This window comes from Anser anser (genome assembly GCF_964211835.1).
Source record: "Anser anser genome assembly, chromosome: 5".
In the NCBI taxonomy this organism is placed as follows: Eukaryota; Metazoa; Chordata; class Aves; order Anseriformes; family Anatidae; genus Anser; species Anser anser.
In genome coordinates, this window is record NC_139725.1 from 18,933,717 (window position 1) to 18,954,422 (window position 20,706).

Consider the following 20,706-nt stretch of genomic DNA (forward strand, 5'->3'; position numbering starts at 1 on the left):
AATGGGAACTAAAGGGCTCCATCCTTACTTGATGGAATGGATGGGGAATTAATTATTGAACACTTAATCAGATCAAACAGTGAAGGAACTTGCTCCAAAGCAGATCATGAGAAACACCAAATGAAAACAACGTCATTGCCTGAACTTTTGTGGTTGAACTTGAATCTCTTATCTGTATTCACTGAAACAATTTTGGTCTGGGTTGCACGCAGACATTTGTGCTAAAAAACAACAACAACAACAGCAACAAAAAAACCTAATGGAAAACCTAAAGCAGAAACATAATGGAAATGTCATGTTGAAGTTAGATATTACAAAAAACACCTTTTGTGAGATTTTATCACCATTACATCAGACTCTAGATTCTATCCTAATCTGGTAACAAACCAGTATTCTGAACCGCATCTTACAAATACCACAAATCCAAACTTGACCTGGCCTCCAGAGGCCAACGTTATGAGCAAAAAGTCACTGAAGAATAACACTGGCCTAGAAAGTTCACACAAGGAAGAGTGCTTCCAAGGGCTTTGGATGTGAACTGAAAACCCATTTAGTTAAGAATATTTTATTGTGGAAAAGGATGTGGAAACACAAAATAAATTAAAATGATAAAGAGACCTGAATAGAAAATCTGTGGTTATAAATGGAACAGTTGCTGTAAGCAGATAGTTCTGTACATCCACATCTGTTCCAGTTCAAAGCAGTTCATGTGAACCAGGGGAAGAAACTATTTTTTCCTTTAGTTCCACTGCTACAAACCTATCTGCATTCAGGCCAGGGCAGAGAGTAGGAAGAGCGAGAAACCACCATCAGTGTACTGGCTGAACCCACGTTTCAACAAGACAGAGCGGTCCCTGACATCTCTTCTTGCCTTTCCCCACTTCCCCCATATTAAAACACTTTTAGAGGAGAGCAGCAGCATTTGCAAATACTTACAGCAATTAAAGTTGTTTGTTTTTGCTAAAACCAAGGCATCTGTAGCTTAACAAAAGCTCTGTTTTTGTTTCTCTACTCATAGATAGTTTCTGTTTCACAACTGTCCCTTCTGAGGCCACTTTGATGATAACGTGGGAAAAGCAGACTGAACAGCCAAAAAGGGAAATAAATATATAAAAATAATGAGACTGCTCCAGAACTCATTCAGGTTCCAGAGGAGTTCAAATTTCCTGCCTGTGGATATCTGAAACACTTTCCCTCCCCTTCCCCAGTTCAGTCTCCATTTCTGTGATCTCTTTTCTCCCCCTTTGGAATCTTAAAACCAAAAAGAGTAAAAAGGAAAGCAGCTGGGAAAAGGATGTGGTGCAAAGAAGTAAGAAGAGCAACAGTATCAAACCTGTCAAAAGCTGAAGTTAGCTCTCCACATTGGTCCGACAGCAATACCAAACTCAAGAGGAGGGCCCCTCCCCTGCAGTAATCTAACTATGAGAATCATTATTTTCCTCCTTCCATTACTAAATGACAGCCTCTGCGCACCCTTCACACAGTGCCTGAGACTTAAATGACTTTTCTTAAAAAAAATTAAAAAAAAAATAAATTGGTTGTTCACACAGAGGTTGAAATAGTCCCTGAATTTATTTTCCACTGGCAAAATGCGAAAGCTTCCCGCAACTGAGTCTCCGTACAAAATTCTTGCTGCTGACAGAGTGTGTGCTCAAGCCAGTCAATATAGAGTAATTGCTGGACTGGAATCAATTGCAAGCTCCCAAGAACTGCTTCGACTGGATTTTACTTTAAAGATTTATTGCCATAACAAGTGAGATACTGCACTCCACAACTACCCCTCCTCCTTTCCAAAATGAAGATGAACAGCAAAGCCCCTGAGGCCTAGAGCAGAGCTCATGAGAAGCTCCCTGAGAGGCAAAGGGCCCTGTGCTTCGCCGTGCTCAACCTTTGAAGAAGACCTTCCATGTCTTTCTTCAGCTAAGTAATTGTTGAAATCCCTTAGAGAGATGACTGAACAAAGAGGCAGGACTGTATGATAAAATATTGCTACTGGTTGGTGGAGAAAACACCATGCAGAGTGGCAAGCATAATGCAGATTTCCCTCAAAAATCCAGGGGCGCGGATGCCATCGGGACATGCAGGAGGGTCTTTCAGTTGCCTGCTTTCCACCAAAACCAGGGCTATTTGTATGCTTAAGTGCTTCACTGGCTGAGGGCCAGAGGGCACAGCAAATTGCAGGATATAGCCCCTACAAACTATTCTGAGAAAATACACCGAAGAGAAAGAGAAAGGGGAAAGCTTTCATTAATTTCTATTATAAAGACAACAAAGACGTTGTTTTGGAAACGAATCTTGCTGTTTTAACTGGAAGTTTGTTAACAAGATGCTACAAGGAGAAAGTTTAGAAAATAAATTAATTCATCTGCCATTTAGAAACTATTAGCTTTAAAAGGCTCAGATTTGATTTCTATGCCTCTGGTACGATACCAGAATGTTTAAAATCTAAACTAAAATCTATTTCTGCTTCCATTGGTAATCAGTATGTGGGTTTTGTTATTATCCAACTACTCAGTTATATTGCCAGATAAACTTAAATTGCTCATATTTAATTAATAATACTGTAACTGCAACACACAAAAGACAGGCTATTACGGCCATGTAAGAATGCCACCGATGTGCATGATTTCTCTGGCCACTAATGACCTTAGACTCTTAGTCATTCATTCTTGAAGGAAAGCTCTAGACTCCATGTTTAAAAATTAGATTATTTTATCTAGGCTGACACTCAGCAGCTGCCTGCAAAGCAAACAGCAGAGTGACCAAGCACGGCCCGATAGACTAAAATCCAGTTCTTAGCATAGGAGCACCCAGGACAATCTGATCCCGTTTGATCCGGGCAGACCCACGGTGCTCCATTTCTTCCATTCCCACCCACACAACGCACATGGCTGTGCCCTGGGCAAGCATTATTTCTCTCACCTGAGTCCATTTCAAGTGAACTAAAATGACTATTCTTGTTTTTTGATACCTGCCAAACCCCTAAATTCAACATACTCTTTCCTGGCATATAACAAAAGTTCTGCCACAGCAAATGAAAGCAATGAGAAAGGAGGCGACAGGCTCTCCTGAAGGCTCACTGAAGGTTACGGAGTCCTTTAAGATCAGTAGGTAAAGAAATACTTTGCACTTCTAAAGGACATACGAAAGCGCTAGGACAGGGTGTCTGTGCGCAGCCTTTGCCTCTCAGACTGGCTTCCCTACCACGTGAGCTAAAGGAGGACATGCTGAACATCCTCCCTCACAATTGTTCAGAAACAGGATCTGTTCCTATTCTGAGAGACCAAATGTCCTCTTGTATCTCGGGGCACGCAGAATGAAATATTTCTACAAAGTGACTGAATTTGAAATACCAGCCCACAGTAGTTGTCCTTGTAGTTGAGGTATGTCCTCATAATGTACCTGAAGCTGTTCTCTCTGGCCTTTTAGCCAGTCTCAGCTATCTGCCAAAGGGGTTATTGACAGCAATTGTAAAGAGAAATATACACTTCAAAATAACACTTCAAATCCATGCCCCCACCAGTGTCAACGCTAAATCCTGGCAGACTGTTCACACGCGGACTCAAGGAGCTGACAAACACAACCCTGCTCTGATGCCCATAACCCTAGAAACTTGTGACCTTGCAGCAGAGTACTCTGGACTCAGTACTGACAGAATAACAGAATGGTTTGGGCTGGATGGGACCCAAAAGGTGATCCAGTTCCAACCCCCCTGCCATGGCCAGGGACACCTTCCAATAGACCAGGCTGCTCAGAGCCCCCGTCTTCTTATGAAATACTTTGGTTTAACTCAGAGGAACTGCAAACATGGACCCAGGGGGAAGCTTGCTGTTTTCTGAAGCTTTATGTCCTTTTAATTAACAGTTAAGAGAGATGCACAGAAAGCTTTTGCAATGTCCCACATAACAGTTCCCAGAGAAGCTTTCATGTTCAGCAAGCCGTCCCACAGCGACTCCAAGGGCAGCAGTGGGTGAAGCTAGATAAGCATGGTTACTGAAGAGGAGAGAAGGCAAGGAAGCAAAACTACCCATAAGAAGCAATACAGACATACAGTACACACGAAAATGTGAAAAATGACATACAGTACACACGAAAATGTGAAAAATGCATGTATTGACAAGATCAGAAAAGATACATGGGGGGGGGGGAGAGCAGGGGAGTGAAGGAGGGGAAACGTTCTTTTCTACTACATAGAAAGTCAAATGTTGCATCCCATTATGCTGTATGGACTTTGAGTAGAGCTGAACTAAATGTATTTAATCATCTGAAATGAAAATGAACACTTACTAGATTCACATTCTCTGTACAACCAGTCATTCTGATAAAAGAGAATAAAAGTGGAATATTTTGACATTCACCCTGCATTTTTCGGCCTGCTAGCAAGTGCACTTCTTGCGCAGGACACCAAGTCAGTCCTATTAGTCATACCTACACACTGCGGTACGTGTATACACACAGCTTCAAGACAGCACAGATTGAAGTTGTCCTGTATACCTCACAAGGTGTCTTTGCTATTTAACATACGCTGTAACATAGAGATGTGCTGCTTTGCAACAAAGAGAGGCACACCCAAACTATGTTCTGGGAAGGAAGATAATGCTCAGCATGTTTTATATACAGTAGTGTTCATATATATATGTAGTGAGATACCGCAATTTCTCACAAGTAAACAAAATTACTGTGTTATGTTACTGTTGTGGTTTAACCTGGCCGGCAGCTAAACACCACACAGCCGTTTGCTCACCCTCCCCCCTCCCTCTCTGGGATGGGGGAGAGAAACGGGAAAGTGAAGCCTGTGAGTTGAGATAAAGACAGTTTATTAAGACAGGAAAATAATAATAACAATAATAATAATAATAATAATATTATTAATAATAATGTGTATGAAACAAGTGATGCACAATGCAACTGCTCACCACCCGCTGACCGATGCCCAGCCTATCCCCGAGCAGCCGGCCCCTCACCCCAGCTAGCCACCCCTATATATTTTTTAGCATGATGTCAGATGGTATGGAAGACCCCTTTGGCCAGTTTGGGTCAGCTGTCCTGGGTCTATCCCCTCCCAGCTCCTGCTGCACCCCTAGCCTGCTCGCTGGCAGGACAGAACGAGAAGCTGAAAAGTCCTTGGCTTGGTGTAAGCACTGCTCTGCAACAATTAAAACATCAGCATGTTATCAGCGCTCTTCTCATCCTAATCCAAAACATAGCACCCTACCAGCTATTAGGAGGAAAATTAACTCTGTCCTAACTGAAACCAGGACAGTTACCATAGCACAGAATGGCCTTCAGTTTTAGTAGGCAATCACCACAGAAAGATTATTTCCCGAAAACCCCAATAACTAATTGATTTTCAGATCTGTTTGATGGAAGTGTATGATTTGTTTGGGACACGGTATCAGCAGCATGATGAATTGACTACATGCCCTGGGAGACTAAATTTAAAGTACGTTGCTCAAGCTGATTAAGTGACAAGTAACCATTGGTTTGGATGCCGGCCTGATCGACAGCAGGGGCAGTGCTGGGGTAATAAACTGGAGTCTCACTCGGGTATTATTGCTTTAGGCAGTGTCTCACCTCACTGCTGCCCACTTCCCGCGAGAGCCCTGCGGCATCAGCCCAGGGCCAGCCCGCTCCATCCCCGGGCTGCAGCTGCAGCTCCTGTACCTGGCTGGGAACCTAGGAAACATGGCCCCACGTCCTCATTTGTGTCGCAGGCTCATCTCTGTTTATACTCCTGCGAGCTGAAGAATGATGATGACTAGTAGCTATATAGATAAATAAAGTATATTAAGTCACAGGAAGTAAAAAGGGAAAACCATTAATTTATTTTTAGAAACCTGTTCTTGCCATTCATCAAAAAAAGAACATTCAAAAGTATGCAGCAAGATACAAGCATCTGGATGAGGTTTGCTGACCACATACCAGCGTTCAGACTACACACAGAAAGACATTTTCCTTCTTTAGACCAGGCTCAGAGCCGGTGCCAGAGAACACAGGATACAGACAATCATGTAGTAGTTTCCACTAGCAAGCCTGGGGAATGGATGCCTCCACCGCACACAGTACGGCTGCTCGGACATGGTCTTGTTCATCTTGTCCTTCCAGTGGTTCCACAGCTGGTAACTCCCATCGGATACACCGTGGTACCCCCCAGTACATCCCAAACTACTAAAGCCAAGCCATCCATCAACAGCATCCACACAAAATTAAACACAAGGGAATAGGTCTCGAGCCTTGGGCCAGTTTCTCCATAGAAGTACACCATGCCAATGCTAAACAAAAACAAATATATGATTTAATGTAGAGCTGGATGCTCGACTCCAAAAAACCTAGCAGCAAATGCGGTACGCCCACACAACCCTTCTTTATCCTCCTATTGCTGGGTTGCCAAAATAGCATGCATACATCAGTACAAAACCTTTTCAAGACAATAGTGCGGCAACACAGCAAGATGAATTTAATGGTATTTGCATAAAAGCTTCCATCTTCTGCAGTCTGCAGTAGATTTCTTCTGGGCAATCATACCAGAAGCATAAAGTCATACCATATTTTGAATCCCTGCCTGCCAAAATCCGGGAAGAATCGCAAAGCACACTCATTGACATATCTTGTGGTACATCGCCAGCCAAGACGCTATACTACAAATGAGCAGACATAAATAACAGCACAGGTTTTTTCTTTGACTGTTAACACTGCACTGGACCCCCTTCAGCCACTTTTCTTACATCAAAGAGTAAAACCCTAAAATTTTGAGTGATGCTTCCTTCACCCCAGAACTTCTACCTTGGCTCCTGTTACTCGTCTTTACAGCAACTACCAAACTCCCACAGCATCACATTTAAAGAGTTCTCAAGTGAGCTCAGAAGACTCAGTGTTCATGACTTTCACCTCCAGGATGTTGCTGAAGTCAGTAACTGCTCACTTTCCCTATTTACTTTTTCAAAATGCATCCTGAATCTGCACTGGAAACATGATTCAATTGCCAGCCTTATTTTTATTTTTTTTTAATAACTGAGTGCTGTAAAACGTGTTTTTCTTTCCCTGCACAGTTTTCCATGCTGAACCTTCCTTATCAACACACAGATGCCTACTGCATATTCCAAGTTTGTTCTGCAAGCAGGACATCAGCTGACGTCAATGAAGATGTACAAGAGGCAACAAATATTTGCAATGTGTTTACAAAACAAAGTTCTTTCTCCTTTTCTGTATGCTCATCAAGTTTCCCCCTAAGCAGGATACAAATAGCGGGTGAGGTGAGACAGCAGGACCAGGAACCAGAAGCATAGAACTTGTAACCACTGATGCCAAGATACAAGTTAAATAGTTTATAAAACGTAAAAAGAGCAGTTAATGCCTGCAAACTACTTAACCTTTTCATAACAGATTTTGTATTTTAAAACTCCCTCAGAGCACTTACAATCATGCATAAAAACTCATAGGTGCATGCCAGTTTACCAAAAAAAAAAGGTTGCGTTTTCTGGATTGCAGTCTGAGAGGACAAATTCAGTGATTAAGTATATTATTAATATTCCTCTCATAGGAGTAAGAACGCGCAAACCGGCTCTAGCACAGACGCAGAGCTGCCAAGAACAAATCAGGTATGCAGATAAGGCAAGCAGGCAAAGATACTGCAAGGAGATGGCATGGGATCTAGCGGTACTGCTATCTTTTCATCGGGTCAAGTCTGGAAATAGTTTTTGTAGTGTCTGGAAGAACAGACTGCCAGGCGAAGGCTCCGAGAGGGGAACTGGGGGAGCTGGAAGAAGAGGGAAAACAGCGGCACATGGGGCAGCAGTGGGGGCAGCGCAGCTCTGAGGACAAGCCACCACAGGCAGCAAAGCAAGTTGGCGTGGCAGAGCAGGACACGGGGTGAGCAAGGAGCAGGGATGCCGTCGGAGACACAGCTCAGCTGTCCTCAGATAGCGGCTGGAGGAAGGCGAAGGGGTACAGGGACGGGCTGGCCTCCCACCGGGATGCAGCACTGCTCTCAGAAGCAAAGGGGCGAGGGATAGGAAACCAAAGGCTAAGCCAAATAAATAAAAATCTGCTTCCCTTGGCAGCACACGGGCTGGGGGCTGTGACTAATGCAGCTCAGCACGGGCAGCCTTGCTTCCTGTGCCTGCAGGGCAGGTCAGCGGTCTCTAACAGGCCTGCGTGGGCCATAAATTACCTCATGGCGACAACCGAGGCACCGCTGTCTTTTTGCTCTTCAAAGTACCATAAAAAAGCTGCGCACCACCACTGACATCACCCCGCTCCGTGACTTCGATCCAGCAGCTGGCATGGGGTGACTTAGCACCGCTGAGCCTGGCGGTGTGAGGGGTCCCACCACAGCACACGGGCTGCCCAGTCCCCAAAGCTGCTCACTTGTGCCGCCGCTCCTGGGGGTCAGCTCTGCCTGCGAGGGAGCTGCGAGCCCTGCCGTAATGTGAAGCCTCACAGCAAACGTGGATGAGGTTGGGAAGGCAAATAATCCCTTACCAGCACCCTCCGTCCCCAGAGGAGTTGCTCTGTAACCTCTGGAAGCAAGCAGAACGATTTCACACCTAACTGGGCTCATGTACTAAAACACGATGGTGTGTGCTGAGGTACTTTATCAGAATCCCTGACAGCGATCCCAAGAAATAAGAAAAGAAACAGTGGCTTCTGTTCACGGATCTCACCAGGCTGATGGTTCACCTGTACAGTGACCGAACTACGTGAAGTGAAGTGCTCCAGACTCCCAGCGCCGTGCCGAAGGATGGGGCTGGGTGCTTTGGGCAGCCTCTCCTCCAAAGCCTCTCAGTGCCTGCCCGGATCTCCTCACCCCGCTGCAGCAGACGGAGCCAGCACGCAGGACTCAGCCCTTTGACAGTGCGGTGAGCGGACGGACGGGTGCCTCAGCACCAGGAGCAGGGTGCTGAGCCCCCTGCAAAGGCTCTCTGGAGCCCTCCCCGCAAAGCTGCGCGGCACAGGACAGCCAGGTATTTAGTGCTGCCTCCTGGACCGGGCAGTGGCCAGAGGGTGGCTTGCCGGGGACCCAACTGTGAAAGATGCCAAGTGTGCCCCAGTGGACGCTGCGCGTCCCTACTAACACTAAAACGGGGGCCAGAGATGAACAAGTTCAGCACCTCTCAGCTTTTCACACAGTAAAGTCCTGAAATCTGTCCTGTCCACCAGTCCCCTCTGCTCTTCCCTCTCCCCAAAGTGAAGCTAATTTAAAGCAAACCGGATTTTCCAACCACAGCACATCCCCAAGCATTTCCTTTTCTCAAAATCACCAAAAGCCAAAGGGTACAATTAAAGTCAAAAGGGACATTTTTCCCTTCTCAATGCCAATAAACACTTACTTCCCAGGGTCACTCTCCTGCCTTCTGTTTTGGCACCCTACTTTGGCAACACGCTGCACATCCCAACCACACAAACGTGACCTCCCCAGCGCCTGCGCTCATCTGCAGAAATTAATAAGTTATTACTACAAATTAAAATATTAAGTTAATGATGTGCGTGACTGCGAGTTACAGAGCTGGAAAAGAAGTCCTAATTAAATCAATACGGTTATTAGTCCCTTGTCATCTCTGATTAATTATTAGCTTAATATGCTTCATCATTTTCACTGGTAATGGAAATAGCTGCAGTGCTACCACGGGAAGCTGGGTGATGCATAGTAGAAGCTATGGAGCTGTGCAGGAAGTCCCTGCTCAGAGGTGAGTGATGTCTCACAAAGAAAAAAGAGGAGAACACTTCAGTTTTTGGGACAGTAGCGTGACTACATAAAAAATCCCATTGTTTTTCAAAGGGGCCAGGTGTTCGCTTGGGGAATTTTTAACTGCTGAAATGCAGGGGGCAAAGACGCGCCTGCTGATGCCACGCTACGTTGTGAGCACCAGTCCCAGCGACTCCGCACCCTCCCTGAACTGACAGGCTATCTCCGTGGCCCTTCCAGCAGCCAGCACGTCGGCACCTTTCCCCAGCCCACCCCAATTCTGACCCTGGCCCCTTCGTCATCACACATACTCCCTGACCCAGGACGTGAGGAAGGAACTAGCATCAAATAAGCTGGGAGACATCAGCTGTGATGTCTGGGTCTCCAGGGCAGGGATGTAGCCGAGCACACCTACCCTTTCATGCCACCAATAGAGCCAAAAATAATGTACTGATGTTACTTTGGCCAACTTATCGCTAGAGAAATGCAAAACAGTGTTTTGGCTGTAGCTGATTCCAAGTATTTACCCAGAGTAAGGGGGCTATAGACTCCCCTTCACCTTCCTCTCTTCTGTCACCCTCGCATTGACTCCAGCTTTTCCCCAACTCCTCGTTCCATCAGGTTTCCTCAGCTGTCTGCAGCAGGGCTTTCTGAGTATAAAGACCATGTAAAAACATCAAGGATGGGTGTACACATGCCTCTCTGGCAATACATGCAAAATTTGCCCGAGAACTAGCTGGGACTAATTGATCATGCTGCAATGCATGGATCCATTATGTAATTAGACAGGAGTTTCATCTTATAAATGGTTTTTACAAACAAGCTTTTTTGGATAAGTTATCAACAGAAAAACAAATACACGCTTCCAAGAACAAAACTGCTCCTTGAACTTACTAACGAAGCTGGTACACAGTGTTTGTGCTGCTAATAGGTGATTCAGTAAATTAAATAGAGAATGTCACTGCAAACCATTCTGTAAAGTTTCTCGCAGATAAAACGCCACTCCAACAACTTCTCAGGACTCCCGCCCTATCGCCGTGATTGCCTCATGATAAATTGCCACCTGCCCCATGAGTAATGGTAGAGCTTTCTAGTGCCATTTCTATCTTTCAGCCCTCTTGCTCATACCTCCATTAATGTACTGCGATAACACCTCAGCACCTCAGGCTTTCCCAGCTCTTAATTTCAGAATATACCCCATGGTCAGCTTAGAAGAGTTCCAACTCCTTAATTTAACTAATATGTTAACACGGGACACACAGTGGCAGTCAGAAACCCCATCCCCGGTATCGAGATACAAAGTCCAGCTGTTTCATGTCAGACATTAAAGAAATAGTTCTCTTTTCATTCTGAGCACTCTGGCTACCCTACGGTTTGATGAGTGTACAGCATTTCTTTTAGAAGTGGGCTGAACTCCAGTTAAATATTTGGCCATTTAACGAGTAGACTCTAGGATAACGGTTTTCATGGGAATCCAAGAAAGAGGGAGTAAAGAAAAGGGCTCCCCGTGCTATTCTTAGCTGCAAATAGTTAGATTTGGAATTTTGATTGTAAAGCATGGAATTTATAAATGGTGCCATGCTAAATTTACTTCATTTGTATACAATTCAGCTGGATAATCAAGTGTGTTACAGCACGTTCCTGGTTAGCATCTCAGTTCTAGTTTTATAGTCTCTAAACTAGTAGAAAAATGTGTTCAGTAAATAGTGCTTGTAAAAATCTGTGTTCCAATGCGCGTGAAGATTTTATATAAATGCATATGTGGGTGCACATGCATGCACGCAGACACCGAGCTGTGATTTATTTCTAGAGGGAAGCCAAGGAAATTCCCACCCCCTACCATTTAAACGATCTGCTCTTTGGCTCTAAACATTCTGTAACTTCTCAGCCAAGGAATGTATTTTCCCTTTCCAATATATATAATTTATTTTGCTGCACACATTAGTTAATGATAGAGATACGCGATATAGCCAGTTCTGTAAAAACATTACTGACAACCTGAGACAGACCTGTTTCAGTTGGTAAGACCTTTCTTTGCTGGTCTTCCACAGCACAGCGTGAATTAAGAGCAATCATCGAATCGAGGATTTATCTCATCTACTTCGCATCCCAGCAGTTTTTCATAATTAGACTAGCATCCCGGGGCCAGATGAGCTTTTAATTGCTACATGAATGTAGGTAAAGGGGACTTTATGCCATTCTACGCCTTGAGGGGTCGGGGCGGGGAGACAGCTATCTTGTTTCCCTGCTACTTGGCGGAGGTTACTCCGGGATTTGTAACCGCCGCTCCCCGCCGAAAGGCTGCCGAGAGATGGGCAGCGGGGCGTCCCGTTCCCCACGGGCCCCCCGGCGCCCCGCACCCCGTCCCCGCCGCGGACTTACGTGGTCCCCAGGGCGCGGCGGCCGGCAGCCTGTGCAGGTGGATCTCATCCTTATCCATCGCCCGCCGAGCCCCGCAGCCCAGCTGCCGCTTGGTACCAAACTCAACTTCCCAGGCTCCCTCCTCCTCCTCCTCCTCCTCCTCCCTCTCCCTATTTTTTTTCCCCCCCTTTCCTCCCCCCTCCCTCTCTTTTTGCGGGCAGGGCTCGCTACCCCGCCGAGCGGCACCGCAGGGCGCAGCGCCCCCCGGCCGCCTTTAAATACGGGCGGCGGGAGCGCGGCGCGGCCCTCCGCGGGGTGGGAGCGGCGGGGAGGGAGCCGGCCGGCCCTCCAGCCGGCCCTCCAGCCCTCCGGCCGGCCTCCAGCCCTCCGGCACCCCGCCTCACGCCGCCGCCGCCGCGCTGCCTCCCTGCCCGCTCCGCCCGCGCAGGGCTCCGCGCCTACCTGCTGAGCGGCCGCCGGTGCCGCCCTGACCTTGGGCACCGGGCGCCGGAGCGACGGCGGCAGCTGCTGGCGGTGCTGCCGGTGCTGGTCGTGCTCCCGCTGCTGCTGCTGCGGCGGCCGGGCGGGGGCAGCGCGGCCGCCAAAGGTCAGCGCGCCCCGGGCGCGGCGCTGGGGAGTCCCCGGGGCTGAGCCCGGTGGCCCTGCGCTGCCCGAAGCGGAGCCGGGTTCACCCCCACCGGCCCGTTTCTTACCGTGGCAAAACCTCGTGCGCTTTGCTGTTAGAGAAAAAAGGGGGGGGGAAAAGTATGGCTCGGTGTCCTGCCAAAGAGATGCCGTCATTTGGGGCTGCCGCGCTGACAGGTCTCCCCCGCCCAAGGCACAGCTGGGTCTCACCAGCTCACCCCCCGCACCCCTTCCCTCTGCCCCGCGTGTGCTGGCATTCACCTCCACCTGTCCACGCTCAAACAGCCACATGGACGCATTTCCCGGGCGGACAGTGCCTGCTGGCAGCATCCAGCTGCCTCCCCTCCCCAGGCCCAGTGTGCAAGGGGAATATCACGGTATTTCAGTATCACGGAAGGGAAGTTAGGAATATCATGGTACACACCAGCAAACTCGGGACCTCACAAAATACCACCTCTTCTTCATTTATGCATTTACTTATTTAAGTGCGGGGTGTAGAATAGCTGCCACTCACTTTTTACACCTTCAGCTGGATGGCCACAGGAGTTGCACAGGACCAGGAGAACAGGATCCCAGACCTCTTCATCTCCCAGGGCACAAACCCCTTGGCTTCTCTCAGGGCTGTGCTCCCGCTCCCTGGGGCAGCCCCAGAAGCCACATCTTGCTGGTGGTTCTCTGACCCGGACTACAAGAGAACTGTGGGGCCAAGCAACCTCCTCTTGCCTTGCTGGGGAAGGAGCCCCTGGGGGACTGCGCAGGGCATGTGGCTCCCTGCTGCACAACCGGGACCGGACACGGCTCCTGCTTAGGTTGCAGTCATCAACCCACTCTCTACTCTCCTTTGTTACCCAAAACGTAGCAGGTTGTGCCTTCGGTATCTCCATGGGACTGCATTTTTCAAGTTGTAAAAGAATCTTTCCTGGTGATGTTGGAGATTTGACATGACAGGTAGAAAACACACTGAGATAAACACACAAACAAGGGAATTTACACGTATAGATTTCTTCTTCATGGGCTATAATCCCCAGAGGCTTTGAAGCCAAGCCAAGATGCTTTTAGTCTAGATTTCATATCTTTTTACTCCTTCTTAACTTTTGTGCTTTTTTGAGAAAGTATGGATTTAGACTATTTTTAAAATGTGCTTTACTCATTTTATTATTAGCAGAAGAGCAGATGAGTGGATCGTGTTGTATGAAGCCTCGCTTACTGGCTTGCTTAACTGGAGATCAAAGGCATTCGAGAGAGTGCTCTTTTTCCTTTGCTTACAATTAATTTATTTTGGACGGAGATTTGCAGCAGAACCAAATGTGGGCACAAGCCCAACATATATATTTGTCTTATGAACGTGAAACACAAAGAAAGCTGGAAACAATGCCGGATTCCAGCATCCTATCTCGCAATGATCCCAGGCTCTGTCAGCAGCCGCTGGCTACAGCTGGGCTGGGAACCCAGCCTGGACACACACACCTCAGAGCCGGCAGAGCAGGCTTCAGCCACAGAGCCTGCGTCCTCATCAGAAAGTGGCCTTTTCTGCCCGCTGCTCTCCACTGCAAGCCCAGCCAAAGGCAGGTCAGCTGATCAATGACCTCATTTAGTAACGGGGTTTAGGGAGTTCTAGTCTGACAAGCAGTGTTTCAGAAATTAAATTTATACTTCAGCCACATGCATGGAAAAAAAAAAAAAAACAAACAAAACAAACAAACAAAGTAGACCTAACACTACCGCCTCACTCCAGGTGTTTAAGTGTTAATGAGTGATCATTTACTGTTTAAAAAGTGTCCTGAAAATCAAACCACAGTGATTGCCTGCCATTAGTTTAGAAGGTCCTGGGCTGGTCAGGCACAGATTTGCATGGAAATGGATGACCTCCATGTGTTGCGGAGGCTGTGCCACAGCCAGCAGTACTACCAGGCAGGAGAATTTTCCTTCCCACTCAAATGGAGGAGCTCAAGCAGGTCCTCTGAATGCTTTGGAGAAGCCCATGGCTGGACACGCTACAAGGAGAAAGGGGAAGTCATGCCCCTGGATGGAGGCTGCCCAATGTCCATCCCTCCAGATGTCCACACACCATGTCATGGACCTGCCACGGCTCCCTGGGCTCCTCCCTGTGCAGCTCAGGGACATCGGCATTGGACTGACATCAGTTGGACCACTCCTTCGCTGGAGGTGACAACCGAGCAGTGGGACCACTCAGACTGTGCGCGAGAGCAGAGGAAACAAGATTTGTCTTCTCAAGAGCCCCATGACCTAAAATAGGCTGCTGGGCTGATAGGAGACAGAGGCTCCAGCTACAGTTTTCTTCCTTACCATGTGATAAACCCATTGTGCCATCTCAACACATACTTGTGAGAAGGATGGCAAAGAGAAGGAGGATCTACTTGTCTATGCAATAAAACAAAAATTCTTTCTTAACAATTAGGAAGGAGACAGTGCTACTTGGCACCCACACCTATATTAAGTGCATTTGCTGGAAATATTTATAGTTTGCTCCTGCAGAATGTACTGTGTACCTTCATAACAATAATAATTCAGTTCTCACCTCCTGTGATCCGGAGACAAGTAAAGGCTCCGGGTGCTCGTTCACTGGAGAAATGCTAACACCAGCCCCATCAGCCCAAATGGCAGCCCACCAGCCCCTCTCTGCCTCCGAACTATTTTTGTGTACTCTTACACCTTTGCGGGGCGCGCGGTGAAGGCAGGGAAATGCTCCAGCTCTCCTTTCGGCTGGGGCACCCGGAGATAAGAGCCCACATCCCTGGCAGCTGCTCGAAATGGCATGAGCGCAATCACATGATGGTGGAAAAAGCTCCTGCAGGGGCGTACCCCTGCCCCTTGCCTTCTGCACCCTCCACAGCATGGTCCCTGCCCGTCATCCACACGTACATGAGAAAAAAACGAGTTAATGGACGTGCTGTGGGTGCGGTAGAGAATGAGGTTCTAGAGAGCCCTAAAATCACAGGCAAGGCGGAAAAGGGGGAACGATGAGTCATACTATAAAAGCTAAGGCATACCCAGAGAAATTAGCAGGTGGCAAGGTTAAGACAATCAGGAGGTAGTATTTTTTCCATCTAACATATTGAGTGCATAGTGTTATTACATAAATTATTCAATAGTATTAAATACAGCAAAACTATGGATGCCAAGCATTGTGAGATTTTCATGCAGTACAAGTGTGGCCAGAAGCATAGCTTTCTTTTTGCCTTTTTTTTCGTTTCTAGAGGATGTGAAACATTCATGAAAAATAGGTTCAGTGGTGTCTACTGTACAAAGCAGTCTGGATATAATTTTCAGCTGTGTAAGCTCTTAAGCCCCTGGTTGTTGGAAAGGCATTTGTGGGGAAGGATGTTCTGTTTCTTATCTCCTTTCCTTGCTACTTACCACTGACAGACACTGGGTCCTGGGCTGGGTGGACCTCGGATCTGACAGAGTATGGCAAGTCTCTTGTCTATATAATGTTTTGCCTTTATATAGAGCTCACGTACCTAAAACACAAATAATTTGTTATGATCTCATTTAAGTCAAGCATAGTTGTGTTGGAATTAAGCAAATACTACTAAAACATTATTTTATCAATGCCTCAATCTTCCTAGTGCTTCTGTACATGCTTATATTAAATATTATCTTCAACACTCCTGGCTTTTTGTTTTAACATTTTGCCAGAGGTGAGTGAGAACAGTATTACAGTTTGCAAATGGTAATATCTAGTATGCCAAATATATGGTCAAATCTGAATGCAATTTAAGGACTGAATCAAACAATGTCTGTAGCAGAAATCATCCACTGCTTCATAGCTTTTTGCCTGTGCCAACAGCAGAAGCACATTCAGGGTCACCACACATTCCCTAAGTCAAGAATATATATTTGGGATGACTGATTCCCGCAATTTTAGACGATGTAATCAAAATGAAATATTAAGTTATTCTGCATAAGAGCAAAAAAAACTTCTAAGACAAAATACACTGCTTTCTGCATGTGAGAACGACTCCCTTTGTCATTTCCCCATGAAAAGATTGCACTAGTTACTCTTAGCCATTATGGATACATGCAGGGTTTTCCCATTAATGCTGCTGAAGTTTCCAAGTGTCATTTTACAAAAGTTTGAGGAACCTCCCACTGCTTCCCTCTGCAATTTACAGTTGAAGGCAACACCACCCAAGATCCTGGCCAGGACTTTGAAATTAAATTAGAAGATGCTGTAAACCGTGTTCACAGGAACAGCAAGGGAAAAGATTTGATTCAGACCATGTGAGTCACAGTCAGTCTCAAATTCTCCCCTTGCTACTGATGGAAGGAAATTCTTACAGCTGTGGCACTAGCCCAGCTGCACTGCCCGAAGGGGTGGGGAAGCAAAGCAGAGCCCACTCCATTTTCTTTAACCCTTTGTCTTTGGGTCCAGTCCCTCTCTATCCCAAGAGAGATTCAAATGGACTCAAGCTACTGGTGATCTGAGTTTTCCTGGTTCATTTTTATGAGATCTCCGTCATCTGTTTCAAGCTTCTGGGGAAATCTAGTGCTGTACATATAATGATCCTTGCACCAGTTTCTCATCTCAATCCCTTCCTCTGTAGCACAAGTCCATCGATCCATAGCCATTTGCAACAGACATGAAAATGTACATTCCCTTCTCTTTGATCTCTGTGGCTAACAGTTAACAGCAGCTATTGATTACCTTCTTGAACTGGAGCTTGAGGTAACCGGGATAGGAAGATTAAGAAGAATTTTCATGGATCTTTCTTGTTTTCCTTTTTGTGGCGTACAGTCCAAAGCAAAAAAATCAGCCTAAAATGTTTTTGTGCAATCTGCAGTTGCGTGCTATGACCTGACTCAATATCTTTGGTCTTAAGCTATGAACTTTAAAAAAAAAAAAAAGAAAATTGCTTCCTAGAAGCGACTCTCATAGCTTAACTGCCATTTGAATCATACAGAGGAAGAAGGGTGATATATTTACCTGTGACTCGACATGTCACTCTACATTTATAGAAGACAGCATCTCCCTTGACATGCATTTAGTATTTGTGATCCACTCTGACTTCTGTGAGCCTGCCACGGTTGCACCATCTGTAGAGGAAGCAGCGAAGTTTTTTTCTTTTGAGATACAATGAGACACTTAACCGTGATTCAAACTAATGCTCTTTAAGTAGCTTGGATACTAGAAGACCATAGCTCCTGTGCTATTCAAGACATCTACAGGGCAGAGAGGCAGTAGAAGTAGCACCCTGCATAGACTGACAGCCCACTAAGAGACACATTTTTAACACTACATTAATAACAGCGAGAGCTCAGAGATCTGATCATGGATAACGCTTCCCGAAGGACCTGCTGCTGCTTCCAGACCCTCCTCACAGCCACCTGCCCTCCCAGGGCTCCTCTCACAATGCTCTATGAGGCACTTACTCCCTGGAGGAACAGAGATTGCCCCTACAGTCCCGGTACCCGTGCCCCGCAGCACTCACCTCCTAGGCAGCCAAGAGCCCAGACCAACTTCCCCTTCCTGCAGCCAGCCCAGGTGCCACAGGAAAAGTAGCCAGAAGCCTCCTTGTTCCCTGCTGATATCCTTCCCACGGCTCCCATCTTCCCGCAGAACAGGGCTGCCCCTCTCTACCCAGCTGCTTCTACAGCTGGGAGGATGCTGGGGCCTCCGTTAGCTCTGCCCCAGCTGCTGCCATTGCTGCGTACCTGATCCCATCACAAGAGTGTTTTATGCAGTGGCAACTGGTAATTTAAGACCATTATTTTACAGCAACACTTCACTAAAAGTAGTAGGTTAAGACTTGCATGAATGAGTTAAGAGCTGTTATAATAGTACCCGGTTGTAGCACAACTAATATTTGGATAACATTATGCACAATCATATGGCTGCTTTTTCAGAATCTAATTACTTAGCACAAGTCTCACTGATCTATGCCTAGCAATTATTTCCCAGGTAGCATACAGATCTTAGAAGGTCCTTTTATCAGCACTGAAATTACACATAGGACTGTCACTGAATTGTATATTTAAATTCTGGACTTACATATACTCAGTTACAACTGCTGGTCACAGGTGTTTGCTAGGCTTTTGTTGTTGTTGTTGTTTTAACTGGTTACATTATCTATTTTAATATCCTCAATCTATTTCCAAGGAGCTTGTGGTTTAAACACATGAATCATGAATTTAGCCAGGCCCTCTGAAGATTCCCTGGAAACAGGGGAACAACGTGCTCAGGGTTCAGCCCAGTGCTGTGAGTCAAATGCAAATTCAGAGAGATTCACCAGTATTTGCCATAACACAAATATCCAAGGACCTGCATGAAAAAAATCAAGGATGATGAGCTGGTTAAAGAAACGGTTGTGCTCACTTCTCCAGCCTCCAGCTTCTGTGTTTCTGCAGGACAGGTACTGAGAGAAATAAATTTAGGAAAATTTTAAAGAAGAGTATTTTTCACATGCATTTATCCTGGGCAGAGTTTGCAGATCTTAGCAAGACAGAACATCACACGCAATAGATGAGTGCTTGCCTTGTTAATTAGGTATGGCCGTCAATTTTGTTGTTGTGAATTTTGGTTGATCTTGGAGAACTGGCTTATGCTCATGTACATATTTTTGAACATAAATGGATACAAGAAAGAATATAGACATTTTTATGTTGTGCCTTGAATCCATATAAATAAAATAATGCGGCAGTGATTGTTTCCTGGTCAGACTGAACACAGCATACTTTCCAGCAATACATCTGTAAATATAGATAGCTTGTCTATGTCCAGGCAGATAATTAAGAGTAACAAAGTCACGTCACTTGTTATTGTACACAAAGTGCATCACTGACAGCCCTCAGCACGCACTGGTGTGTTAAGAGCACACAGGCGATGCTGGGTCTGGTGCTTTCCCGCTGCTGCTCCTCAAAACATCATCAGCATAAGTCAGGGTGGAAAGTCCAGCAAGTCAGGAAGGGACAGCAAAACCAAAGTGACACTGAAGCCAGTAACTATGGGCTAGGCTGGGTGACGAGAAGAGAGGGTTGGACGAGAAGGGATAGAAGTAAGTCTTCGTACACTCATGGTGTCTTATTCACCATGACTAAACTGAGGTAGAACATCGCCGATCAGCTGTTGCCACACATCAGAGTAGGTGTGACATCCAGGCCACTTCTCTGGCTTTAATGTCACCTTCTCCACCTAATCTTAATAAATCTCTTTAATTGCACCACTCAGGAGTTAATATGTCATTTGAGAATTTTTGTAGATCATCCTCGAGACTGTCAAACAGAAATCCGCCTGCAATTAATGGATCAATACTATTTTTGTCAGGGTTGCAATCCAAGAGGTACCAGATACAGTCATTTTCTTTCAGAGGTGAGCTGCCCTCCAGAATTCGAATCGCAGCAGCCTCATGCTGACCACGGGTGAAATTTGAATTTGAGAGGTTTTTTGGAAGTTCGTTGCTTATGTAGATCAAAATAGGAAGCAGGTACAAAAAATTCTGGTGATTCATAAACATCCCAAAAACAACTTTTGAATATTTCCTTTCAAAACACAGGATTTTCCTTTAACAGCTCACAAGTTTTCTGGATTCTTGTACTGTGCTAGGATGCTTGCCACCCACTTACCCTGTGTCTGGTCACTGCTCTTCTAATAACTTGATGCCACAGTCTGGTAGTTTTCTTCCAGCTCCTGGCTTGCTGACGTGCCTCATCCTATGCTCCTAAATCACAACAGACTAGATGAATGCAATTTTCTGCCGTTAACCAGGACCCCCGCAAAACATGGATTTGGCAGCATGCCTGCTGGTCCGAATCTGTGTTCATTCTGGGACTGAAAGACATGGTGGTTCTTCTTGTTGCACACCTAAAAACCCACATGCCTTACAATAATGAAAACAAGTCCTCAGATGTCTTTCACCATCATATAATAAAGAGTATCAATTAATTCACTGATTATATACATGAGAATAATATACCTGAACAGAATAAAGAGAAAGAATCCCAATGTTTGTTTTGGCCATTTGTTTAAATACTTTTAAAAATACAGTTGCTAGAAA

At 46.0% G+C, this 20,706-nt stretch overlaps 1 protein-coding gene and 1 long non-coding RNA gene across 7 annotated transcripts in view; both read right to left on the reverse strand.

The window, feature by feature from the left end:
• ANO1 (anoctamin 1) overlaps positions 1-12,656 on the reverse strand; it is a 77,878-nt gene extending 65,222 nt beyond the window's left edge. For 4 of the 5 annotated variants that reach the window (XM_083838090.1, XM_083838089.1, XM_083838092.1 and 1 more), the window contains exon 1: positions 12,068-12,228. In XM_083838090.1, coding sequence (XP_083694216.1) covers positions 12,068-12,125 — 58 coding nt within the window. In that variant the 5' untranslated portion in view covers positions 12,126-12,228. Of the gene's footprint in view, positions 1-12,067; positions 12,229-12,508 lie in introns of those variants that run through there. The other variant, XM_083838091.1, reaches the window with a different exon arrangement.
• A 1,621-nt stretch (positions 12,657-14,277) lies between these two features.
• On the reverse strand, positions 14,278-20,269 carry LOC310900315. Of its 2 annotated transcripts, XR_014585005.1 has the most exons (5): positions 18,145-20,269; positions 17,640-17,749; positions 16,070-16,173; positions 14,760-14,886; positions 14,278-14,685 (listed from the first exon to the last, which is right to left on the reverse strand). It is a non-coding gene; the product is annotated as an uncharacterized lncRNA (long non-coding RNA). The 2 variants fall into 2 exon arrangements; XR_014585006.1 differs by having other exon boundaries at positions 14,278-14,886.
• Positions 20,270-20,706: the final 437 nt, after the last annotated feature.